The sequence below is a fragment of the Sesamum indicum genome, linkage group LG3, assembly GCF_000512975.1.
Source record: "Sesamum indicum cultivar Zhongzhi No. 13 linkage group LG3, S_indicum_v1.0, whole genome shotgun sequence".
NCBI classification, from domain to species: domain Eukaryota; kingdom Viridiplantae; phylum Streptophyta; class Magnoliopsida; order Lamiales; family Pedaliaceae; genus Sesamum; species Sesamum indicum.
Genome location: NC_026147.1, coordinates 1,017,096 through 1,039,223, shown reverse-complemented (window position 1 = coordinate 1,039,223; position 22,128 = coordinate 1,017,096). Strand labels below are relative to the sequence as shown.

At 31.5% G+C, this 22,128-nt stretch overlaps 3 protein-coding genes across 5 annotated transcripts in view; 1 reads left to right on the top strand and 2 right to left on the bottom strand.

Moving 5' to 3' along the window:
- Positions 4,887-8,181, bottom strand: LOC105156924 (acyl carrier protein 1, chloroplastic-like). Its single transcript, XM_011073189.2, has 4 exons — positions 7,941-8,181; positions 6,902-6,994; positions 6,414-6,536; positions 4,887-5,236 (listed from the first exon to the last, which is right to left on the bottom strand). Exons 1-4 carry the CDS (start codon positions 8,004-8,006, stop codon positions 5,114-5,116), a joined length of 405 nt encoding a protein of 134 aa, XP_011071491.1. The 5' UTR covers positions 8,007-8,181; the 3' UTR covers positions 4,887-5,113.
- On the top strand, positions 14,649-20,055 carry LOC105156923 (vesicle-associated protein 2-2). Of its 3 annotated transcripts, none has more exons than XM_020692612.1 (9): positions 14,649-14,864; positions 15,454-15,514; positions 16,133-16,203; positions 16,400-16,481; positions 17,055-17,170; positions 17,292-17,525; positions 17,665-17,895; positions 18,103-18,180; positions 19,563-20,055. In XM_020692612.1, exons 1-9 carry the CDS (start codon positions 14,814-14,816, stop codon positions 19,674-19,676), a joined length of 1,038 nt encoding a protein of 345 aa, XP_020548271.1. In that variant the 5' UTR covers positions 14,649-14,813; the 3' UTR covers positions 19,677-20,055. The 3 variants fall into 3 exon arrangements, with proteins under 3 accessions (XP_020548271.1, XP_011071490.1, XP_011071489.1); XM_011073188.2 differs by having other exon boundaries at positions 14,650-14,864; positions 17,292-17,492; XM_011073187.2 differs by having other exon boundaries at positions 14,650-14,864; positions 17,292-17,552.
- Positions 20,283-22,128, bottom strand: part of LOC105156922 (sodium/hydrogen exchanger 2) — a 5,856-nt gene continuing 4,010 nt past the window's right edge. The window contains exons 11-16 of the mRNA XM_011073186.2: positions 21,988-22,089; positions 21,706-21,844; positions 21,556-21,618; positions 21,286-21,369; positions 20,698-21,080; positions 20,283-20,537 (exon numbers count right to left, since the gene is read on the bottom strand). Coding sequence (XP_011071488.1) covers positions 20,700-21,080; positions 21,286-21,369; positions 21,556-21,618; positions 21,706-21,844; positions 21,988-22,089 — 769 coding nt within the window. The 3' untranslated portion in view covers positions 20,283-20,537; positions 20,698-20,699. The remainder of the gene's footprint in view (positions 20,538-20,697; positions 21,081-21,285; positions 21,370-21,555; positions 21,619-21,705; positions 21,845-21,987; positions 22,090-22,128) is intronic.

Below are 22,128 nucleotides of genomic sequence, written 5' to 3'. Positions count from 1 at the left end.
CATTTCTCGTTCGGAAAGTTACAAATAACCTATTGAAATTAATGGTGGTCTACTTATTATAGACTCTTAAGATTGAATATTTGTTAGAGACCATTAATTGTAAGTGAGTATTTGTATTTTTTCAAATAATAATAAGAAAATATTTATAATTATAATAAATATCAGAAAAATCCAATATAATTAGCTTAATTTGACTAGCTAGTAACAAACACTCTACACTGTCTTTTTCATTTTTCAAGGTGACAATAGATTTTATTTCAGTCTAATTTTGTTTTAATCGCAAATTAAAGTTACATTCATATTATACTTCATACATACAAATTATGTAGATAAAATCCATTCCTAAATATGCCAATTTGTTTGAATTAAATATAAGTAGCTTCGACATAATCGTTACAAGAAATTACGTCAAAAGGGGTTTTCATTTCAATTTGGAAAAGATCAACCAAATTAAGCAAACCTAAACAAGAATTTTCCCGTGACTAAGTACTCAAATACCAACAACCAAAAAGGGAGAGGGCCCCCCCTCCTTCACGGGCTACCCAAAATCATGCGCCAATCAAGCATTTCAAAACAAACCACTCTGTATAAAATCCACTAACAAACAATCTTTAACTTCTCCACTCTGACGGGCTACCCAAAATCATGCGCCAATCAAGCATTTCAAAACAAACCACTCTGTATAAAATCCACTAACAAACAATCTTTAACTTCTCCACTCTGAAAAATTCTTAATCGAATTTGGTCGCGACGAATTAAATTTATTATCAATTACATGATAAGTGTATTATATTTATCACAGTTCAAATTTAACCAAACTCAATTCAGATTAGAATTTTTCATCCACTCTACAGTTGTGACCTGTCCGTGTGAATCTTTAATTACACTTTGATGTTATATATTGATGTAACACCCAGCGTGCGATCCACTTGCCCAACACACACAATCCATTTACTTTAACACTCATCAAATGCCCAATGATCACAAATTCTTGTCACACTTTCACCCCCATATTGATTAATTCACACCCTTTTTCATTTCCTCAATCATATGGTACGTACCCTCAACATTTCCATCAAATACAAGTCATGTGATCAAACTCCTTTCCAAGTCCACTATCATTACAATGCCTTCCTTAGCCATTCTTGCAGCAGCCATTGCTACAACCTTTGTGGCCTCATCCACACTAGCATTGCTGCCAATTCCACCTCCATACACACAACTCCCACCTGATATTGCTCCTCTCTTGCCCTGTGCTGGTGGAACGGCCACGGCCACGGCCGGTTCCCCAATTGGACCATTCATGCCAACAATTCCCTCCAGTCGCAGCCCTCCAAACCCCGACATAACGGGCTTCAGTACCGCTTTTGCACCGTCTGGCACGTTGCAAGAATCGTCGGTCTTGAAGGGGTTTAGGGTTGATCTATTTCTGATGTTCTTGGCTTTTTGGTTGTTGGTGGTGGTTTTCCTAGTGTGAGGTTGCCTTTGTAATGAATGGATACTGTGCACTCTCTTTTTCTCTGCAGCTTTGGAATTTATGTGGTTTTAAACCTTTTAGTGTATATATGATATAATGCATGTCATTTGCTTATAACTATTAGGGTTCTTGATTTGAATTTGAATTTCTTGATTTATATATCTTGAATCTTTGTTATGTTAATTCTCTGATTGAGCACAAATATATCACTCAACAATGTTTTAAGCATGCAAGTGAAAGTGGGAGTCTTTTCATTTTTGATCTTATGAGTTACGAGATTGTCACTTTTAATTTCATAATTTTAAAAAAGTAGCAGTTTTGTTTCCACGGTACTTTTCCGTTAGATCTTAACAGTAAAAGGCCACATGACTGCTAAGTGCATGGGGGCCAAGTACTATGTTTTTAAAGTTATGAGAGAAAAAATGAGAATTCCATAACTAATGGAACTTAAAGTGTGAAGACTCTAATAGTCATATGCTAAACACGTGACATTTTTAATTAAAATTTCTAACAAAAAATTTCATAAAATTAAAAAAATTATTTTTTTCTAAAAGTTATGATATCAAAAGTGAGAATCCCACCGCTAACTAGAAATTAAAAGTGGAAAATGATATTTCCCCCAATTGAATGAGGGTTGAGTTTTTGAAAAGTTTGAAGTCCAAAAGGTGAAAAGGGGTAAAGTAATCATCTTTCCAGTTAAGTAAATTTGTCTGGACATGGCTAATACTTAGGTGGAGCCTGGAGGGATTAATGTTCTGCTCTTACTTCTTCATATATATATATATATATATATATATATATATAAAAGTGGGACATGAGAAAAGGGTCACTCAATAGATGATTCAAAGTTTACATGATTGTATCAGATGAGTGTATATTGCACTATAAGTTGTCTCTTTGTTTAGACCGTAAATTATAACGAGCTTTTCTAAATTTTATCATAACTAGTATTTGTGACATACATTATATGTGTTAAATTTTATAATACTATTTAAAATAAAATTATTTATTATTTAATAAAATATATATAAATTGATAAATTTTTAATCTTTATTTCAAAATTTTTAATCCACCTTGTCCGTTTTTTCATATTTTTTATGTTAAAAAAATAGTAAAATTGATAATTTCTGACCTCCATTCAATATAATTTAATCAAATATCAAGAACATTAATAATTTCTTTAAATGAGATATTTATAATCACATCAAATCGTAAAAAAACTGGTTGTCATTACTTGTTTAAATTCATAACAATCATTAGAGACAGTAATTGGGGCAGATTAGGGACGGATTTTAATTTTATGAACTTGTTTAGATTTGTGGCGGTTTTTGAGTTTTGTCCTAAATCCACCCCAAGTAATATTTACAAATACAAATTGTTTTTCACTTTTTTTATTTTTCTGTAAAATTTTAACTTGGTTCAATATACATATTTGTAAGATTTTGATATGAAAGGGTAAGAGATAAAGCAAAAGCTTTTCCTATTGAATTGCGTGTAAGATGGTTTGGTTTGAAATAATAACTCATATGGTACTTTGTTTTGTAAAAGTGGTGTTGGGATTCTATTAATAATGTAAGTTGATGTGAGAATGCATTCATTCCAATATTTCATAGGAATGTTAGAGTGAAACCGAAGAGCTCTTGCTACTCGGAAGCAAGTGCTGGTGTTTGCGTTCAACAATTCCATTTTGTTGTGGTGTCTCTACACAAGTTTTTTGGTGTATAATACCTTTGGTTGAGTAAAAAAATAGGGAGATGGAATTCAAGTCCATTATCAGTTGGGATTTTTTGTAGTTCCGCTGAAAATTGGGTTTCAACAAGATTGTAAAAGTTTGTATACAAATACGAGCATAAGACTTTTTGTTTTAGCATATAAATCCAAGTAGTTCTTGACAGATGCGAAGAAAGGCATGAGAGAAAAGCCTATTGGCTAGTGATTGTGAGGCCCCAATTCTTGACTGGAAGGGACACCAAAGGCCTCTGCCCTTCCATCCCTTGGATAGATAGAGAGGGAGGGCGGAGCTTTTGGTTTTTTCATGTTGTCAAAGAGTTGAACAATGGTTTTTCGTGTTGTCAAAGATTTGAACAATGAAAATAGATGGCGAGTGCCTGATCGAATTGATCAGTTAATAAGTGAGAGAAAATATCCCGATCCATCATGAAATGTGACAGAACATAGTCCCAAATATCGCAATGAATTAATTCAAAAAGTGAAGATGCTTGATGAATGCTCTTTGAGGTTCGCGGGGTCATTGAGGTTTATGAATTGGTGGGTTGTTTCAGATGATGAGGAATCAGCATCTTTGGCAGCCATTATAGCGTGCTCTGATACCATGTAAAAGGAAGAGTTATAAGTGAAGGAAGATATAAACTTATGTTGTGTACAAATGAAAGTTAGATATATGTATATATACAACAATTTTACTGAAGCAAAAATGAAAGATCCATACAATCTCATCATATATACATATGAGGAGTTATATTTTAATAACAATATGATTGAAATAAGGTATTAAAATAAAAAAAAATAAAAGAATTGCACATAAGAGAGAGAGAGAGAGAGAGAGAGAGAGTGTATAACTTTCAATTTTATATATCTATCTCACAAATGTAATTAATGTCTCAAACTAAAAATTGGTTTGATTGTAATATATTTTCAAGTTTGATAATGCTTAAGAATTTAATATATGAAAAACTATGGAGAGGATATTACTAAGTTGCTATATCTGTTATGAAAAATAATTTAGGTTATATATAATAAATTTTAATGAGAATAAAACACAAAATTAATGTTTATACATATATGGATACTAATTATATTTTACTGAACCAATCAATTAATTTAATCATACAATAAATAGTATTATGTAATAAACAAATTAATTCTTATATATCTAAAATGTTGCATACATGTCCAACAATCAATCAAATATTTTAGGTGTAATTGGAAGATTGGGTCAAAGATTTACTGAACAACCCAACCCAATCCGAATGCCTACCCCTACACCTAAAGGTTTTGTATTATTGGGCAAAATTCACTTTTAATCCTATAAAATAGAAAGTTCAACAAATTTAATTCAATATTTTTATGAGTTTTCATAACAATTCTAAACTTCAAAAAAAATTGAACACATTTAATCCTTTATTTTTTATGAAAATTTTAAAATAACCTTAAAATTAAAAAAAAAACTCAACACTCTATGAAATTTATAAAACTAAATGTTAAATTTTCACAATTTCAGAATCATTTTAAAAATTTCATATAACAAAAGATTAAAAGTGTTGAAACCACTCTAATATTATTGGGACGATTAAGGTTCCAGGACAGAGTGTACAGTGTAACTACAAGATGATCTCAACATAGTCTTCAGTTGCCAGAGTGCTGTGAGGATTACATTCATACCCAAGACTGAGACATCCAGAGACAAAAACTGTAATAACTTTAATATAAACCATCCAAGTTTAACAGGAGAACGTAAACAGACAAAGCTAGTTAGTTCCTTAAACAGGACAAAACCACCAAGTTAACAACTCTCTCAGCTTCATTCTAGCAAAGTACCAAGCATCCCTCCATATACCATGCAAACAAAGTAAGAAAAAACTTTCCTAGCAAGCCTACAGGTGCAGAAATTTTTTCTCACTTCTTCTCCAGGAGCTTCTCAATCATATCCGCTGCCTCTTGAACGGTTGTGATGCTCTGCGCACTTTCTTCCTCAACACTGATCCCGAACTCCTCCTCAAGTCCCATCACGATCTCAACCTATACGAGTATAAATATAGCAGTCAGTAATAATGGCAAAAGATAGTTGAGGAAGAAGACCATCAATGTGATCAAGTTCATGTATAATGTTTAGGCAAAAAGAACCATTGGGTGGGGGTGGGGACGAGGACAATAGCGTTTACTATACTGGTTTTATGGTATGTCTTTCGAATTTATAGGATAGTACCTGTCTCTGGCAATTCGAATTACAACTAAAATGAATCACAGAAATGAAGTATGTCTCCGTCCACAATGTATTAATTGCACTCTGTACATAAACTAAGCTCACTGTTCTTGGTTTGGACACAGCATGACTAACGTTCATGTCTTATATCGCTCGCTAAACTTGAACTCTTAAGAGGTAAACTAAGTTCAAAATGGGATTAAATGAAAGATTAATATGCTTAAAGGTTGTAGAGTTACATAATTGCATCCCATCCCATACCCTGAAATCCTTATATCATGTATCGGTAAGACATTCAGAGAGCATATGAGAAATGATACTTCATATATTTTAAGCAAAGGAATATATGGGATGGGAACTATATGCCGTTATATTACATCAGTAAAATAATAGCAGTGACAAAATGATGAAGTCATTTAAATGTTAGCCATATTTTGCAATAAATAGTTTTACAGTTTGAAGTCCTAGTTACAGACTGCATATGCATTTAAAGAGAAGTTAAGGACAACTGGACTTTGTACTAGGTATGCCTGAAATAGTCATGTATAAGCAATAACTTTATTAAGAATAATGAATAGTATTGAAAAGATGAAACAACCAATATCATATCAATATTTTGTAAATGAATAGTTGATATTTAGTGCATAGTGCCTAAACTAAAGTTTGTCGCGTTGAAAAATTGGCGATTGGTATTACCAACATGTGATTATCCACCACGTATTAAAGGTTTTTTAGATTTCAATATCATATAACACCACTTAGTTAGTTTCTAAAAGCGAGCAAACACATAACAACCTCAGAGGGACAGCAATGATCCTTCTTTATAAGAAAGGAAGAAAAAGAAAACCTCAGAGGGACAGCAAAACTGGAACGAGTAGAAACATGTTATGGTAACCAGAGAAAGGGTTGATTAAGTGTTAGACTAGTACTAGATTATGTATTAGACAAGTACTAAGTTCACTACAACACTCTTAAAACAGCAGAAGCCATTACCGTATCAAGAGAATCAGCACCAAGTGTTGCAAATTTCGACTCTCCATTGACATCACGATCCTCGGGAAGAGCCAATTGCTTTTTCACAATTTCGACCACTTTGTTCACCGTCTCTGGTTTTGCCTGCTCAAAAGAACCATTCAGATTTGTTACTAAAATCATTCATACCCTGTCTGCAATTATAGAGCAGCCTTGTGAGGGCTTTACCGGGAAAAAACTGAAAACAACATAAACTTATCTTATCACATGCAAAATATGATAAAACTGCAAAAAACCAACTAAAAAACGCCATCAAGAAATTATTGTCAAATGGAAGCATTTCATTCTTTCTTGGGATAACAGAGGTACAATGATTTTGTAGTGACTGTGAGACCTAGTCAGAGCATTTGGAAATTTGATTATATGCAGCCAGCCATTTACAGAATAAAGCAAAATTGTCAGAAGTTAAAACAATGGAGAAGCAAAGATGATGCCTATAGTTATCGTACCGCACATGCAACTCGGAACCGAAGGGCCGGCATCCTGTGAGAAGGGAAGCCCTTTCCACTGAATGAAAGTGAAGCCTTCCTCAAATTCGAAACCTGCTCAGATGCAAAAATATAACATCAGGGAAACCGTAACAGCCCGGAGAGAGAAATACTATAGCAAAACACAAAATTATCAAACAAAATTCATCTTGAATATCCTCATCCACGACTCATCCACTTGGTGGACAAAATTGAACTAATTCTAATGTCTTTCAGAAACTCTTTTGGACTTAATTTCTCTGGCTTTTGTGGAAAACGTAGCTTCAGAGTCATCTGAAGAAAACGTAATGCAGCTAGACTTCACAAAAGAACCATTACTGCTGAATCATTTTTCAGGACAATCCCCTTTCGATGATAATAAGTCCATAATCAAAGTAGAATCAGCCTTCATGAATATGTAACCACATGCACATAAATAACCAATTTCAGGAGCTTGAAACTATACTCAACAAGACATGCATAAAAGGCACCCATAACTAAAAGCACTTGTACATATCCAAACAAGAATTAAGCACATAGCCTTTATTACCTACATCAAAAGTCTATTTATGTATTTGTTTCTCTAATGTGGAAATCCATAGGTTTGCACAAACCTAATAAAATCCATTACAAAAAAAAAAAAAAAACAGATTATTCCTCAAGTAATCAGTAGATCAGAGAGGAAATAAATAGAAAAACAGACAACATTAGATCATGAAGATTAACAACCAACACAGCCGAGCTGAAGAACCCTATGACCCAATGAATGAAACAGACAATTAACAAAAATACAGATTTACAGTTAGAAAACCAAACAACTCACGATCCATTCATAAAGATCAAACACTTCAACAAGGAAGTGAGTAAACAAGGAAAAAGCCATCCCATAACTAAAGTTCACACTATATCACACAGAGACACACAGTGAACACAATGCAAATAACCATAAAATCCCAGTAAAATTTTTCAAAAAACAAAACCCAATCCCCAACAGAAACAAGAAAGAAATCATGGAAGTTACCTGGTTTGGCTTGAAGGAGCAAGAAACGGAGGAGAATGAAAGAGATGAAGCAGTGAGAGAAGCCATTTGTTTGATGGAGATTGAAGAGAAGGGATCTGGAAAAATTGAGAGGAAAAGGGAAGAAGGAGGAGGAGAGGGTGGCGGAGAGCACGAAGAGTGTGAAAGTGGTTGTATGGAAGCAGCAGAAGAAGAAGTTAGAGTGAGAAGGCGAGGAAGAGTTGTGCTGCTGTTTTATAGGCACATTTTTTGTTTCTTTCCATTGCCCCTTTCTTTGCTTGTATCGAAATAGGAGTGTTTGGATGCAGGGCTGGCTTTGCGTAGGGGGGTTGGGGGTGGGGTAGGGGTAGGTTGGACTCCACAATATATTTATATTAATATTACAAAAAAGAAAAACCCTACACACTCACAAATAGCATATAATAATACTGCCGTATTATTTTTTTGTAAAGTAAAAAAATACCATTCGTGATAAAATAACTAATTTATTCAACTTTTTAAAATTTATATTAATTGATAAATTATTATTTTTTTCTTTTTATTAATATAATGTAGTGATTTATATATTTTGCTCTTACTTATAATATAGGATAAAATACACTTTGCTCCCCTGAATTATTCGTCATGCAATATTTATCTTCGTTACCCTCTAAACTAATAAATGTAAAATTTACCGTTTTGGATGGATAAAAATGCTCCTCATGCATTGAACAATTATATTATTTTCAATATATTTTAGTATTTTGCAGAATAAAACATCACTAAATTATTTTAATTATTTTTTAATAAGTGAAGTATTTAAATTAAAAATAAAATATAAATTAATATATATATATAGTAGATACACAATAAATATAGTATAACCAACGACCCATATATGCCTCTTAAAAGAAATTGACAAATATATATATGCTTAATCAAAAGTTAAACATTTTTAGGAAAAAAATGAATAAATATATTTTATCATAATTTTTAAAGAAAATATGTTTAAAAAAATTGATATGTAATTATTCATTTTTATCTAAAAAAAATAGTTCATAACTTAATTTTATTATCAAATTAATAAAATATTTTTATAAATTCTTTTTGTGTATTTATTGTACTCATTTATTAGTGAACTTTGAGTCTGAAAGAAAAAATAAAATTTAAATTATTTAACTCACTAATTATATAGATATTTTTTCAATTAATAAAATTTTAATTAAAATTAAAATGAAAAATTATATAACAAAGGGTAAATTCTTTGAACTAAATATATATAATATAATATAATATAAAGACAATATTGCTTAAAAATTTAATTATTGAGTTGTTACATGAAGTATAGTTAAGGGGGAAGTATTTTACTGTATAATATACTTTAAAGCGTAAAAATTATTTATTATTCATGTACAAACGACGTGCCACAATAGCTAGTTAATTTGAAATTATAGTGACATATTTGCAACCTGTTTTAAATAAGTAGAGTAAATTATAATGAGTCTTTTTAAATTTGGTATCATTATAAATATTTTTTTATTATTTAAAAATTATTGATACTCCGTAATATTTCATGAAATTATGTATCTTGGGTGGAGAATTGAAATTGCTAACTTTACCTTTACTATATTTTTTATTTTTTAAAAAAAATTTAAAAAATTATAATAAGAAAAAAAAAATGGACGAAGTGGATGAAAAATTATAAAAAAAAATCCACTTAGTTCAGGAAAAAAATTAAAAAATAAAATTATAATTTATAGTCCATCGAAAGGGCATTTTGATAAGTTCGATAAAAAAATGGATGAAAATCTAATGGGAACTAATGAATTGAGTTAGTTGTTGGACTATTATTAAAATGAGAAAGGTATAACGTTTTAAAAATTAAGGGGTACTTGTAATTATATTAAAGATTGAAAAACTCATTGTAATTTACCAAAATAATTATTTATCAATTTATTATTTAAAATACTTTTTTTTTTAAAAAAAAGAACACTTTTGATCTATAATATTTATGTTTGAACTACTTAATTTAAATAGATTTACGTCAAACTCGTAATATTTTTCTACACACTTTTGTACCCTATTGATAATATTGTAAGAATTAAGGTTTTTTTTCCCAAGCACTTAAATTTAATATTTCTTTTCACTATTCACGTTTGTTTTCGTACATTCACAATTTTAATTACACTTAATTTCACAATAAAAATAGAAATTATTACAAAAAAAAAATCCTAAATTAGAGAAAATAATTTTAAATAAAAATATTAAGATATTAATTATTCATATTCATTATATTTAATAATATATTTTTATAAAATGAGATAAATATCTACGGAAAGTATAGGAAGAAACTTACTTGTAACTAAAATCACTCACATGCATGGCCAAAAGAGTAAAAAATGTTGTGTAGCGTGGGCGCAGCACCTTGTCCCAAGGGTCTTATTATTTCTATCAAAATCACTTTGTATAGGTTCCTTTTGACACTTTTTCCACACGTTTGATTGTACCTTAATTCATAGCGTGGGTTTTTTGTCTCTCTCTGGGTATGCCCGGAGTTTAGATGAAAAAAAATTTTCATTCCCCCCCCCCCCAAAAAAGAGTAAAAAACGTGTTTTGCAGCCCCTGGTATTTCACACGCTTTTTCTCTTGCCCCACGGAAGAATCCGAACTCAAATAAAAACGTGGAATTAAAATTTTAAATCCAAAGAATAATACTTTGAAAGTCTAATAAATATTGAAGATGTATTTTCTTTAAATAGAGATTATCAAAATATCTATTTATACTTCGCCTTTAATAATAAGAAAAGTTACAAACGGCTCTCATGAGATTTTTCATAATTATAAATACCTTCTCGTTTTTTGAAAAAATACAAATACCTCAAAAAATTAATAATCGTCTAACAAATATCCCTTATAACAGGCTGTTACTATGGGGTATTTGTTAGACGACCCTTAGGTGTATTTGTATATTTTCAAACAACAAAGAAATATTTGTAATTATGACAAATTTCAGGAAATCCTGTTGTAATATACCCTTAATAATACAAGTTATAAATAATAATGAAATACTAAATTACATTATAACTCTCATTTTTTTGTTTGAAATTTTTGGTTGGGGTGATTTAAAATACCAAAAAAAATATTACAAATAAATTATGTTATTATTCCATATATATATATATAGTTTTGACTATTTAGTACTTTAGCCTAATTTTATCAAGAATTACAACCAAGTGGAATTTCCAATTTGAATAGCAAAAAAATAAAAAAATAAAATAAAAGGATGTCCAATTAATTTTGAATTTTTTTTTTTTATAAATATAATTTCTTACAACGTTTCATACATTCAAATACGAAAGGCTAGTTAAACATATCAATACTTTTAAATATAAATTATATATTATAGATTAATTATATTTACACCCCATCTGAAAATATTCCCCCCAAAGGTTTTAATATCACACTTATACCCTTCGAAAATACTGTATGTTGTTTGTTAACCCAAATAGAAGAGTAGAAATGTCCGTTTTAGCCTCGAATTAATACAATAAAAAAGGCCTGATATTGTGATTTTTAAAAAAAAGACTGTCTTACCACTATAAGAATATGAAATAGTGTTCTGAATAATATATATATATATATATAAATAAATAAAATAGAGAGTATGATTTTAGGGCAATGTATATATATATATATATAGGATGAATAACAATTTATCCCCCTATGATATTGAAAATAAGCATATTACCCCTTTATGAAAAAAATATAACAATTTACCTTCATGTACTTCTTAAAATGAAACAATTTACCTCCCTATATAAGGAGGTAAATTGCTTTATTTTAAAAATTATAGGGGGGGTAAATTGTTGTATTTTAAAAAATACAAATGGGTAAATCGCTATTTATTTTTTTATAAGGAGGTAATTTACTCATTTACGATATCACAAGAAGTTGCTTGCATTTTATATATATATATATATAGGTTTTTAAATATAGGGCTGCCCATAAATATCATTAATGGCAATTTGGAGGAATGGTGGGAGAGGGAGAGAGACGTTAGCCATCACATTCAAACTCAATGCCCTCATAAATTTTCTCACCAAAAATCTCAATTCACCCCAACTAATAAATATGCTCCCAAGTCCCTAATTTATTACCAGATATTGCCTCTTATTGAAATCCAGTCCATCACGTCATTGTTAGAATTTATTTGAATTATTATTGAATTTAAAATTTTATATTTAAATTTTATTTAATTAGTAATATGATTGAACTAAAACAAACTTCAATCGAAACAAATATGAATCGAATTTGAATAATTTGATATATTTTATTATTTTTCGCTAACTGAATCAAAGTTTGAGCACCGCTCTAAAACTTACTGAACAAAAAAAAATTATTTAGTTTGCTAAGTTTAACAAATGAATTTCAAACAAATTTTTATAAATCAATTTCAGTCGAATATCAAGTACTTTGATTTATTTTTCAGGCCTAAGGCCATATTTGGTATTGTTTTCAATTTCAATTTTTAGTTTTAAGTGTAAAATGTGTGTTTTTAATTTTATATAGTGTTTTTTTTTGGGTGAAAATGAGTGTTCGTACAAATTTTAAGTTTGCAAAACTGAATTGCAGGACTAAAAAAATATTGATTAATGAAAATTATATGATATATTTTGTTATTGATATTCCTGAATTCTTGCGATATTGCTTGTTCTTGAGTTTATTTGTAACATTTTAGGTGCTTTCATAAAAAAAGAGCAAGTTGCAAGAAAACATTTTAAATGCAAGAAAATTTAAAAAATGCAGCAAAAAGCATATCAAGAATAACCCATGATCCACAAGTTATTAGAAAATCACCAGATAGAAGATCGACGTCACTTTAACCCGTGTCCCACGGGTTATCAAGAGTCTGTCTAACAGAAAATTGAATCTAATTTTACTCGTAACCCACGGGTTATCAGACATGCGCTATGCCGAAAATTATAGAGTCCCCAACATAATTACTGAGTCAAAGTATTATGTGGGGCAGCTCATTTCTTTGTAATTATGTTTAGAAGTTTGGTAGGAATAGGATTAAGAAAGAAAGATGGAGAATTATATTAAACTTATGACTCTTGAAAACTAATATAAATAGGAGGAAGGGTATAAGGCTAAGGGGTTCTTTTGGCTGCAAATTTACAGAAAAATACGTTTAGTAAAGTTTTAGACTTATTGAATTTATGGATGTCGAGATATCATACTCGAAACATAAAGTAATAATTCAAAACAGTGTATCGTTGAATCAGACCATGTGATTTTAAATTTTACCATTTGATATGATCTAATGGACATAATCTTATATATTTAAATTTGGTATGAATCAATTGCCCGGATCTTAAGATATCGTAATTATTATTTAAATTTTTTATCTCATTATATATAATAAAAATAATTAAATTGTTCAACCATCATCATTATTATTAGATTAATTCATAGGAATCACTAAATTTTGACATAAATCTATAAGTAATAAAATAGATTGCATAATGTATAGTATGTATCTTGATATAAATATAAAACAAAAAAATTGATAAAAAAATCATAAGTGAATTACCTGTCAATTAAAAAAGTATAACACAATACAAATATATATTAAAATATGACATAAAATTTATATGTGTCATATTAAATAATAATTTTAGTTATAAAAATATTATAATTTACTAAGTTGTTGATTAAATTTATTTTTGTATAAAGATTAAATGTATAAATAAAAGTACCATAATTTATTATTATCTAATATAAAATGTATGAAATTGATTAATAATTATAATATTTGATCAATTTTGAGTATAAAATTGATAAAGTATTGAATATGAAATTAAATATATAAAAATTTTAAAAATAAAAATATATATAAAAAATAAAAAAAGCTCGCGAGCGAACAAAGAGGATTGAGCTCGACCTCAAAATCGAGCTTTGCGAGCCGGCTCGACTCATTTGCCACCCCTACCGCCGCATATTTTTGTGAAATAAAAAAAATGCCCTTCAACCGATAAAACAACTATCTTATTTAACTTTTGAAATTTTATATTAATTGATAAATTAGTTTTTTTTCTTTATCTATTCTTTTAATTTTTAATATAATGTATTAATTTTTATATTTTATTGTTATTTATAATATTATTTCTAATATATTTTAAAGTATCTATACTATATAAAAAGAAAAAGATCTTGCATACTTATAAACGATGGTTTGAGACACCGCTGCACCAATTTTCTGTAAAATTAAAAATACCCTTCAACCGATAAAATAACTAATTTATTTAACTTTTCAAATTTTACATTAATTGATAAATTAGTTTCTTTCTTTATTTCTTCTTTATTATTTTTATGTAATGAATTGATTTATATATTTTATTTTTATTTATAATATTATTTCTAACATGTTTTAGAATATGTTAAAAATTTATTCAGTATATGCACGCAGAAACGAAGTGCCATAACAACTAGTATTAGTATAAATATAAATATCTTTTATTGAATGTATTGGGTTGTTTATATAAATTAATAATAAAAATGAAATAGGAGTAGGGGTTTAGATCATAAAATCATATGATTGTGGTACAATGAGTTATTATTATTATTATTATTATTTTTAATCTCCTTTATAATATTTTTGTAAATAAAGTGTAATAATTAATAAGGCATATACGTTGGGGTCCAAATTCCAACGGTCGCTTTCCATTCCATGTTAATGAGAGAGATTTCCACTGCCCAAATCCCCCAAATTTATCGCTCTTTTTCTTCTCTCTCAGTAAAAACAAGTCAACAATTCTTCTTAAAAATTTGCTCCGCTAAGCGTTTTTAGTTTTTCAGATCACTCGCTCGCTTCCTCTCCGGATTTTTCCGCTGCGAATGCCTGTGATTTCGCAATTTGAATTTGATTCTCAAGCATCGTCGCCGCCGGTGAGTTTCTCTCTCTCTCTATATATATATATATATGTGTGTGTGTGTGCAATGGTTTCTGGAGTTCTGTTAATTCGTGCTGCGGTTGTGTTGTACGTCGTGCATAAGCAGTAGTAATCAGTTCTGGCGGTATAGTTTTGATTTTAAATTCTTTGAATCTGATAGTTTTGAGTAGGAGATTTGTTAGCAGTATTCTCGTTTTGGTACGGTTGCAGTTATTGGATTATGATCACTGAAGGCGAAGTAATGAAATTTGTTATGTTAATGTATAGTGGAAGTAGAAGGTTAGAAATTTTTTGGTCGGTTGCCTTCGATTGAGACATTTTATTGATATTCTACGTCAATGGTGAAATGCTTTTCAATTGAAGAAGAAATTTGATAAATAGTGTTGTTTTGTTGTAGGTTTTGTTTACATTAAGTCAATATATTTCGGTATTCCATTTCTTAAATTATGTATATGTAAAGACACATATCTGTCATATTATGAAGAAAATTTGTTAACAACAAACTGCATTTATCAATATGTGCTGAATTTGAAAATTTGCATCTCAGAATCTTTCTTATTTGGTTTTTGGGCCTGCTATTTCAGGTTCAAATAACTACGAATATGCAGCTAGTGGAGATTCAGCCTCGTGAGCTTAAGTTCATAAGTAAGTACATTAAACTGTTGCTTGTACAATTGTGGTAATGTATAGCATTTCCTGCTCTGGTCATGGCCTGTAATTTGTTAATTACCTGCTTGCATACTCTATTCAAATTTGGTCTCAAGAAAGTAATTTTTGATTATTCCATGATATCTTCCTTTATTGACATTCTGAAAGCAAATTCATGTCCTTTCTCGTAGCATGAAAGCTAGAGCACGACCATTTCTCCTTGGTCTTTTGTCCTTCTGAAGGTGATATATATGCACATGTTGGTTGTCTAATTGTGCAATTCTTGAGGAAGTATTTATATATTTGTTTTGCTGAAATTGGCTCCTCCTCAGAATGGAGAGCGGAAAAACTACTTTCTCTGAGTTCGAGTGTGACGGATAGGTTAATCTTTGTACAGTTTAAGTGACATGAATGTTTGCTTTCAAACAACATTTTGTTTCTCTTTCTGCCTGTGTAACTAAGTAACTGCTTTATCACTGCTGCTTATTTTTTGTGATGATTTCTCCCCCCATTATATATGTAATTCATATCTTCATACAATCTTTCTGATTTATTCATTGCTTCTGTTGAGCCTTATAAATGCTGCTTCTCTGACATGCCGTTTTTCTTATGTAGTTGAGGTGAAGAAACAGAGTTCATGTACAGTGCATCTTGCCAATGTCACTGATCAGTATATTGCCTTCAAGGTTAAGTGGGTTGCAGTCTTGTTCTTGTGTAGTATCTTCATGCAAGTTCAATATCTTTCAAAATGATGTATTGTCCAATTATACAATTAGACTGGTTGAAGAAGAATTTTCCATTTCTTCAAGATAGATAGTTTGGATACAACTATTTCTTTTCCAAGGAGAGATTAGTGAAATGGCTATATGTTCGTTGTGCCAGGTAAAGACTACTTCTCCTAAGAAGTACTGCGTGAGACCTAATGTTGGTATAATCAAGCCAAAGTCAACCTACAGTTTCACAGGTATTTTAGTTTGTTCCCTTATTTTTGTTTAAGTCTTAGACCTTTGGTGTTTCCTGGGGGATGGGTTGGAAAACAGCAATCTGGGTACTGTATTTCATGCATCTCAATTATTTCTAGCTACCAATTTAGTAGCTTTAGTGAATTCTTGTGTTATAGTCTGACATGAAGATAATGAACAATTATTGTTGTCAAGCTGAGAGGGAATGCTTTACGATAGAATTGCTGCATGTTATTGGGGAAGCTGCTATAACCAACCATATATAGATGTGAATCTGAATATGATGGTTACCACTATGTCAACAACGAGGGAAGTGCAATACAGTGCTACTTTAGAGGTTTACTATCATATTTATTTTGCTGCTGACGATTCGTTACGTTATACTCTACCATAAAATTTTCTTGGTTGCCTAAAAATTTTTGTACTTGAGCAACATTTTCTATGCATCCTCCTCTTCAACCCTTTAGCACTAGATTTAGAAATAGCCATTATTCGGCGTAGTTTTGCTTCTTCACTGACTATATTGTATAATAGTTTTATTCTTAAAAGAGTGTCGACATGGAATTCTGATGCAGTTACCATGCAAGCACAAAAGTCTGCCCCCTCTGAGATGCTATGCAAGGATAAATTCCTGATTCAGAGTACAGTGGTACCATTTGGCACAACCGAAGAGGAGATTACACCTGTCATGGTGCGATTGACGCTACCACGTATTCTGGATAGTTATCTGTTGTTTATCATTGTCTTTTACCTTGTCAAACTGTTAACGATAAGTAATAGGTTGTGATTAGTGTTCTTTTTTCCTTTGGCAGTTTGTAAGAGAAGGTGAAAAATATATTGAAGAGACCAAGCTCCGGGTTGTTCTTACTAGTGCATCCAATTCTCCAGTGTCGCCAGTAGATGGAGCTCCAAAGCAAGAAGCATCCTATGATGAGGCCCTATCGCCGAAAGAACCCAATTCACCTGTTTTGTTGCCTGTTAATGGACTTTCAAAACAAGAACGATCTTGTGAGGTGCCAATTCCTGAAGATAAATTGCATAATAGGGTGGAAAATCATTCCCCTCCTGATATGGTTTGAGAACATCATTTTTCTTTGACATTCATTAATAGATGAACATCATTTTACTCATTTCCCTGCTGATATGTTTAGAGAACACCATTTTACAACCTACCTTTTGGTGCAGCAACTCATGAAAGAAGAGGCAAACAAAAATGTTACCAACATGGAAGAAAGTAGTCTACTAGAGGCCACAGAAAGATTGGGACCCCATCCTGCCAAGGCTGAGGAGTTTTACCCTCGCAAGGATAAGGGATCGAAGGGAGTGAAACATGTTGAAGAAGCAAAGTTGAAGCTTGTTACAGATATTGAGGAATTGAAATCAAAGATTAGTGCCATGGATTCCAAGTTCATTGAGGTTAGTTTTCCATTTCATGATGTCAGAATCTGAAACCAAAACATACTTTTAAGCTTGATACAGCTCATTCCTATGAAGTAGAGGAATTCTTGTGTCTGTACTACTGAATTCAAGCTTTATATTGTAAGTTTGAGTGATTAATGCTCAACTGATGCATCATCCCAATGGAATTACTAAAAACACAAACAAATTCCGGCTTTCTTACAGGCGAAGCACACCATCGCGAAGCTAAACGAAGAAAAGAGCCACACAATTCAAGAGAGCGAAAAGCTAAAGCAAGAATTGGTTAGTGAATACTAATTCTTTTCTCTTACCTTTCCATTTCTCGAATATGATAACTATCTTATTATATAGCTCCAAAATTCTCGTAATGGTTGAAAAGACAAGTGATGTAGAGACTATAGTGAAGGTTTTCAGGCCTGTAAATGGGTAAGTGCCCATACCCAAAAATAAAAAATCCATGGACATACCCATATTCATACCCTATGCAATAGGTAGAAGCACTGGCCTACCCTAAAATTGATGAAATTAAATGAGTGGGTATGGATAGCGTCCTTAAAATATCCATGGGTGTGAGTAAGGTTTTAATACCCTAAAATACTCATGGGTGTATATCTAATACCTTAAAATCTCTATTTACCCACGTTAACTTAAAATAATTAAATTTGTAGATTTTTAGTAAATCAATTATCTAGGTTTACTTAGTACCAAAAAATTCTTAAATTTTGTATAATTATTTTGTATTACTTGTATTTTTTACTTATTGATACTTTAGCCAATTTGCCAAATCTTTTCATCTTTGTTTGCTTGGTACCTTCAAATTTACTTTTTGATAAAATTAATTATAACTTACTTTGACAATTTAGAAAATGAAAATATACAAACAAAATTTGGATTAATTAATCTTGATTAATATAGAATACACAAAAAAATAGTTTAAACAGAAGTTGTGAAAAATATCATCAAATCAAAGGCGAACGTAAATTCAACTTAATAGAAAATGTAACTGAAATTAAATATTTTTTTCATACTCTTTCATTCATTTTACTAGTTCTTGATTTTTCATACTTATGCTTAACTTATCTTGATTTTGTGATTAATTAATATTGATCCGCAGTCTGTACAGAATTAAAATCATTATATAAATCATAATGACAGTTAATTCACACTATCGAATAATTAAAATTTTTATTTTATCAATTGGGAGCTCATGAAATGGTATTAATAACTTAATTCAGTAACTTATTTTGCAATGTCATTGCAGAAAACACATAAGAATTGCTTAGCTCATTTTTTTTAAAAAAATATTGTTTGATTTCGATGTAAATTTCAAATTTTAATTTTTGAAATGTATTATAAAAAGAAAAAAAAGAATAAAGAAAAGAACACAAAAACTAACATAAGAGCCAGACCTTAACCCGACCTTCTTGGGCATAACTTGGGTAAGACTCAATAGGTCTTTTTCGGGTAGGGCATGAAGAAAATCATCATTAGTATTTATGAGTAGGGTAATACCGCCCATTAACAAGTCCAACGGTTATCTTTGCTGTTTCTCTCATGGAAACGGAAGGTATTTATATGCACTTAAAACCAATACTGTTCCTCTGCATGGTCGCGCTGCGCTGATTGAAAAAGATTAAGAGGTCCTTCTTTATGTACATGTACAGGCAGTGTTAAGGAGAAGAAGTGGTCCTAGAAAAGTTCGGGTTGGCTTTCCCCCACTGTTCGTCTGCATGGTCGCGCTGATTGCCCTGATGATTGGATTCTCATTTCGAGCTTAATGCATCATGCAGTGTGTGTACGGGAAATTCTAATTCAAATCGAGTTTAGTCGAACCTGAAGCAATTATAGGACCATTACAATACATTTGTCGTGTAATTGATGTATAATTCAGGAAGGATAATCAATCACATAACAAGTATTGATCATACTTGATTTGTGATTAATTTGGTTCGACTAAACTTGATTTGAATAAAATTTTTCGCATCTGTTTAGAAACAAGTCACATATACAGGGGCGCCTGTTTAGAAACATGTGAGATATACAGGGGCGGATGTAGTGGTTGTTTAAATACGAGATCTTAGTACAATCTCTCAGACATGAATGTAAAAAAGAATTCATCTTATTGAATAATCTAAGAAAAATAAACTTGTCTCTGGATTTTGTGCTTTTATTATAGCCGAGAAGCATCTAATTTTTCAAAGGGATAATTATTTGATTTACATGAAAAAGTCTTTACATTATTACCCACTTGAGCATACATATGCCACAATAATAATAAATTACGGATATGTTATAGTCTTCGAGATGTGATGGCCTTCCCCTGAATAAAGCATGCGTAGGGATAGTGATGACCAATTTCAAGAAAATAGAAGGAAGACAGACAGTTGATGAAACTACAACTGCATTTGATAACTAATATGTTAAAAGTTATATATAACTTACAATCCGCAACCCAAACATTTAATTACATCATGCCTATACATCAAGATGTAAATTGGGAAACAAAAACCATATACACAGAAACTTACCACAAACAAACTATACACCGATTGGGTGTTTCCGCAAAAGAACCTAGTCATGGGGAGGAAAAACCTCTCGGAGCTCCCTCTTTGGGTCGTACTGCTCAACACATAATATGGCTGTAGTTGAAATCAGTATCGTAAAAATCAAACAAATTCCTCGCGTCCTACACTATTCTAGATGCCCCCGTCATCCCACACAATGAAGAAAAACGAAACCAATAAGTTCAATTGTACCACAAAAGCGCAAAACCAATACATTAGAGCAATACATACATACCCTCAGTACTTGTTTTCTCCTTGCCAGTAATTCACGTTTTCCTCGGTTGGAGAGCCAGGTACGTAGGGTGCGAACCCACGGCCACCGAAAACGGGACGCATGAAGGCATCGTCGAATTTTCTCCAATAGTAGTGGACCGTACGGGTAGGGGTAGTCAATAGCATCCGTAACCTGCTAGGACGCACTCCCCCCTGGCCACTTCCATGAGCGTCTGAACCCAGTCCATTTCCACCGAAAAGCTCGCCTTCAGAATCCATACTCTCGCCAAGAAGTGGGACATTGAAGGACTTGGGAGTGAGTGGCTCGGAAGACATCATTCTGCTAAGTTGTTTGGATGAGGGCATCAACAACCTCACTAGAGGTTTCGTCATCAAGCCAAATACCTGCATCAAGACGCGATTATGCAAATATCCTTTTAAATGTACACAAGTGTAAACACTTGCACAATTCGACCATGGGAGTGAACAAAAAGGGAAAAGGAAAAACAAAATGTTGAGGATGGAATTTTAAAGAGTATTCATTCTTCTATGCCTATTCCTCGTGCTAGCTAGCAGAATGATGTGTTTGCAGGAGTTTAAAATGTCTTACCACAGTGCTGAACAGAACAACTGTAATGGTACTGGTAATCAAGATAGCATTCCCACGTAACTGGGTGTGACCTGCCCTGGTGAACTGCAGAGCAAAACAAACGATTCAGATTAATCCTACACGTTACTCTTCGGAATGTATAACCATCAAATGTCCAAACTTTCCCTTAATTCACACTGAACAGGCAATATAACAGTATTTTGTTCTGTAAATTTTTGTGGCAGAATACAGCATAACTATTGTAATTGAAGAAGACAGCTCAAAAGTTACCTGGTTGTAAGCAAGGGCCATTGAAACAGCGCCCCGCATGAGACCAGCCCACCATATAGTAATCTGCAAATTGTTAATCGGCAAAATTATTGGATAGGCGGAGCACATAAAGCTGTTGTATGATTGAAATACAGATTCTAGTACTCGTACTTGCTTCTTGAAGTCAATTTTGTCATAAGGAGACTTCTTGGTCAAGTTAGACAGAAATGACAAGGGGAAAACGAAGGCTGCTCTTCCAACCAAAACCAGACCCAGTAGAGTTGCACTGACAGAAATTGAGGTTTTTGGGCTGAAATATGAAAGATAACTTAAGCTAAGACATCTCCAAGCAAATAATATGCAAAACTCCAAGTTAATTGTATAGTTAAGGAAAATATCGAGATAATTGCCATTCATCAATGTGTATATACACACACAGACACATTCCCAAACCTGTCACTGACGACTTTCCACTTCTCCATGTCTAGAGCATCCATGCCAACATAAAGAAATATGAATGTCTCAGCAACAAATGACAATGTTGCGAAGGTATGCCTGCATTACGGTTGAAGATAATAACTCAATAAGAAATAC

Excerpts from the sequence above, each read along its gene's own strand:
- LOC105156924 (XM_011073189.2), bottom strand. The coding sequence starts at position 8,006 with ATGGCTTCTCTCACTGCTTCATCTCTTTCATTCTCCTCCGTTTCTTGC. Across the intron at positions 6,995-7,940 it reads GCTCCTTCAAGCCAAACCAG|GTTTCGAATTTGAGGAAGGC; the intron begins GTAACTTCCATG and ends GCATCTGAGCAG. Across the intron at positions 5,237-6,413 it reads GTGCTGATTCTCTTGATACG|GTTGAGATCGTGATGGGACT; the intron begins GTAATGGCTTCT and ends ATACTCGTATAG.
- LOC105156923 (XM_011073187.2), top strand. The coding sequence starts at position 14,814 with ATGCCTGTGATTTCGCAATTTGAATTTGATTCTCAAGCATCGTCGCCG. Across the intron at positions 16,204-16,399 it reads ATCAGTATATTGCCTTCAAG|GTAAAGACTACTTCTCCTAA; the intron begins GTTAAGTGGGTT and ends TCGTTGTGCCAG. Across the intron at positions 18,181-19,562 it reads AAAAGCTAAAGCAAGAATTG|GCAGTGTTAAGGAGAAGAAG; the intron begins GTTAGTGAATAC and ends GTACATGTACAG.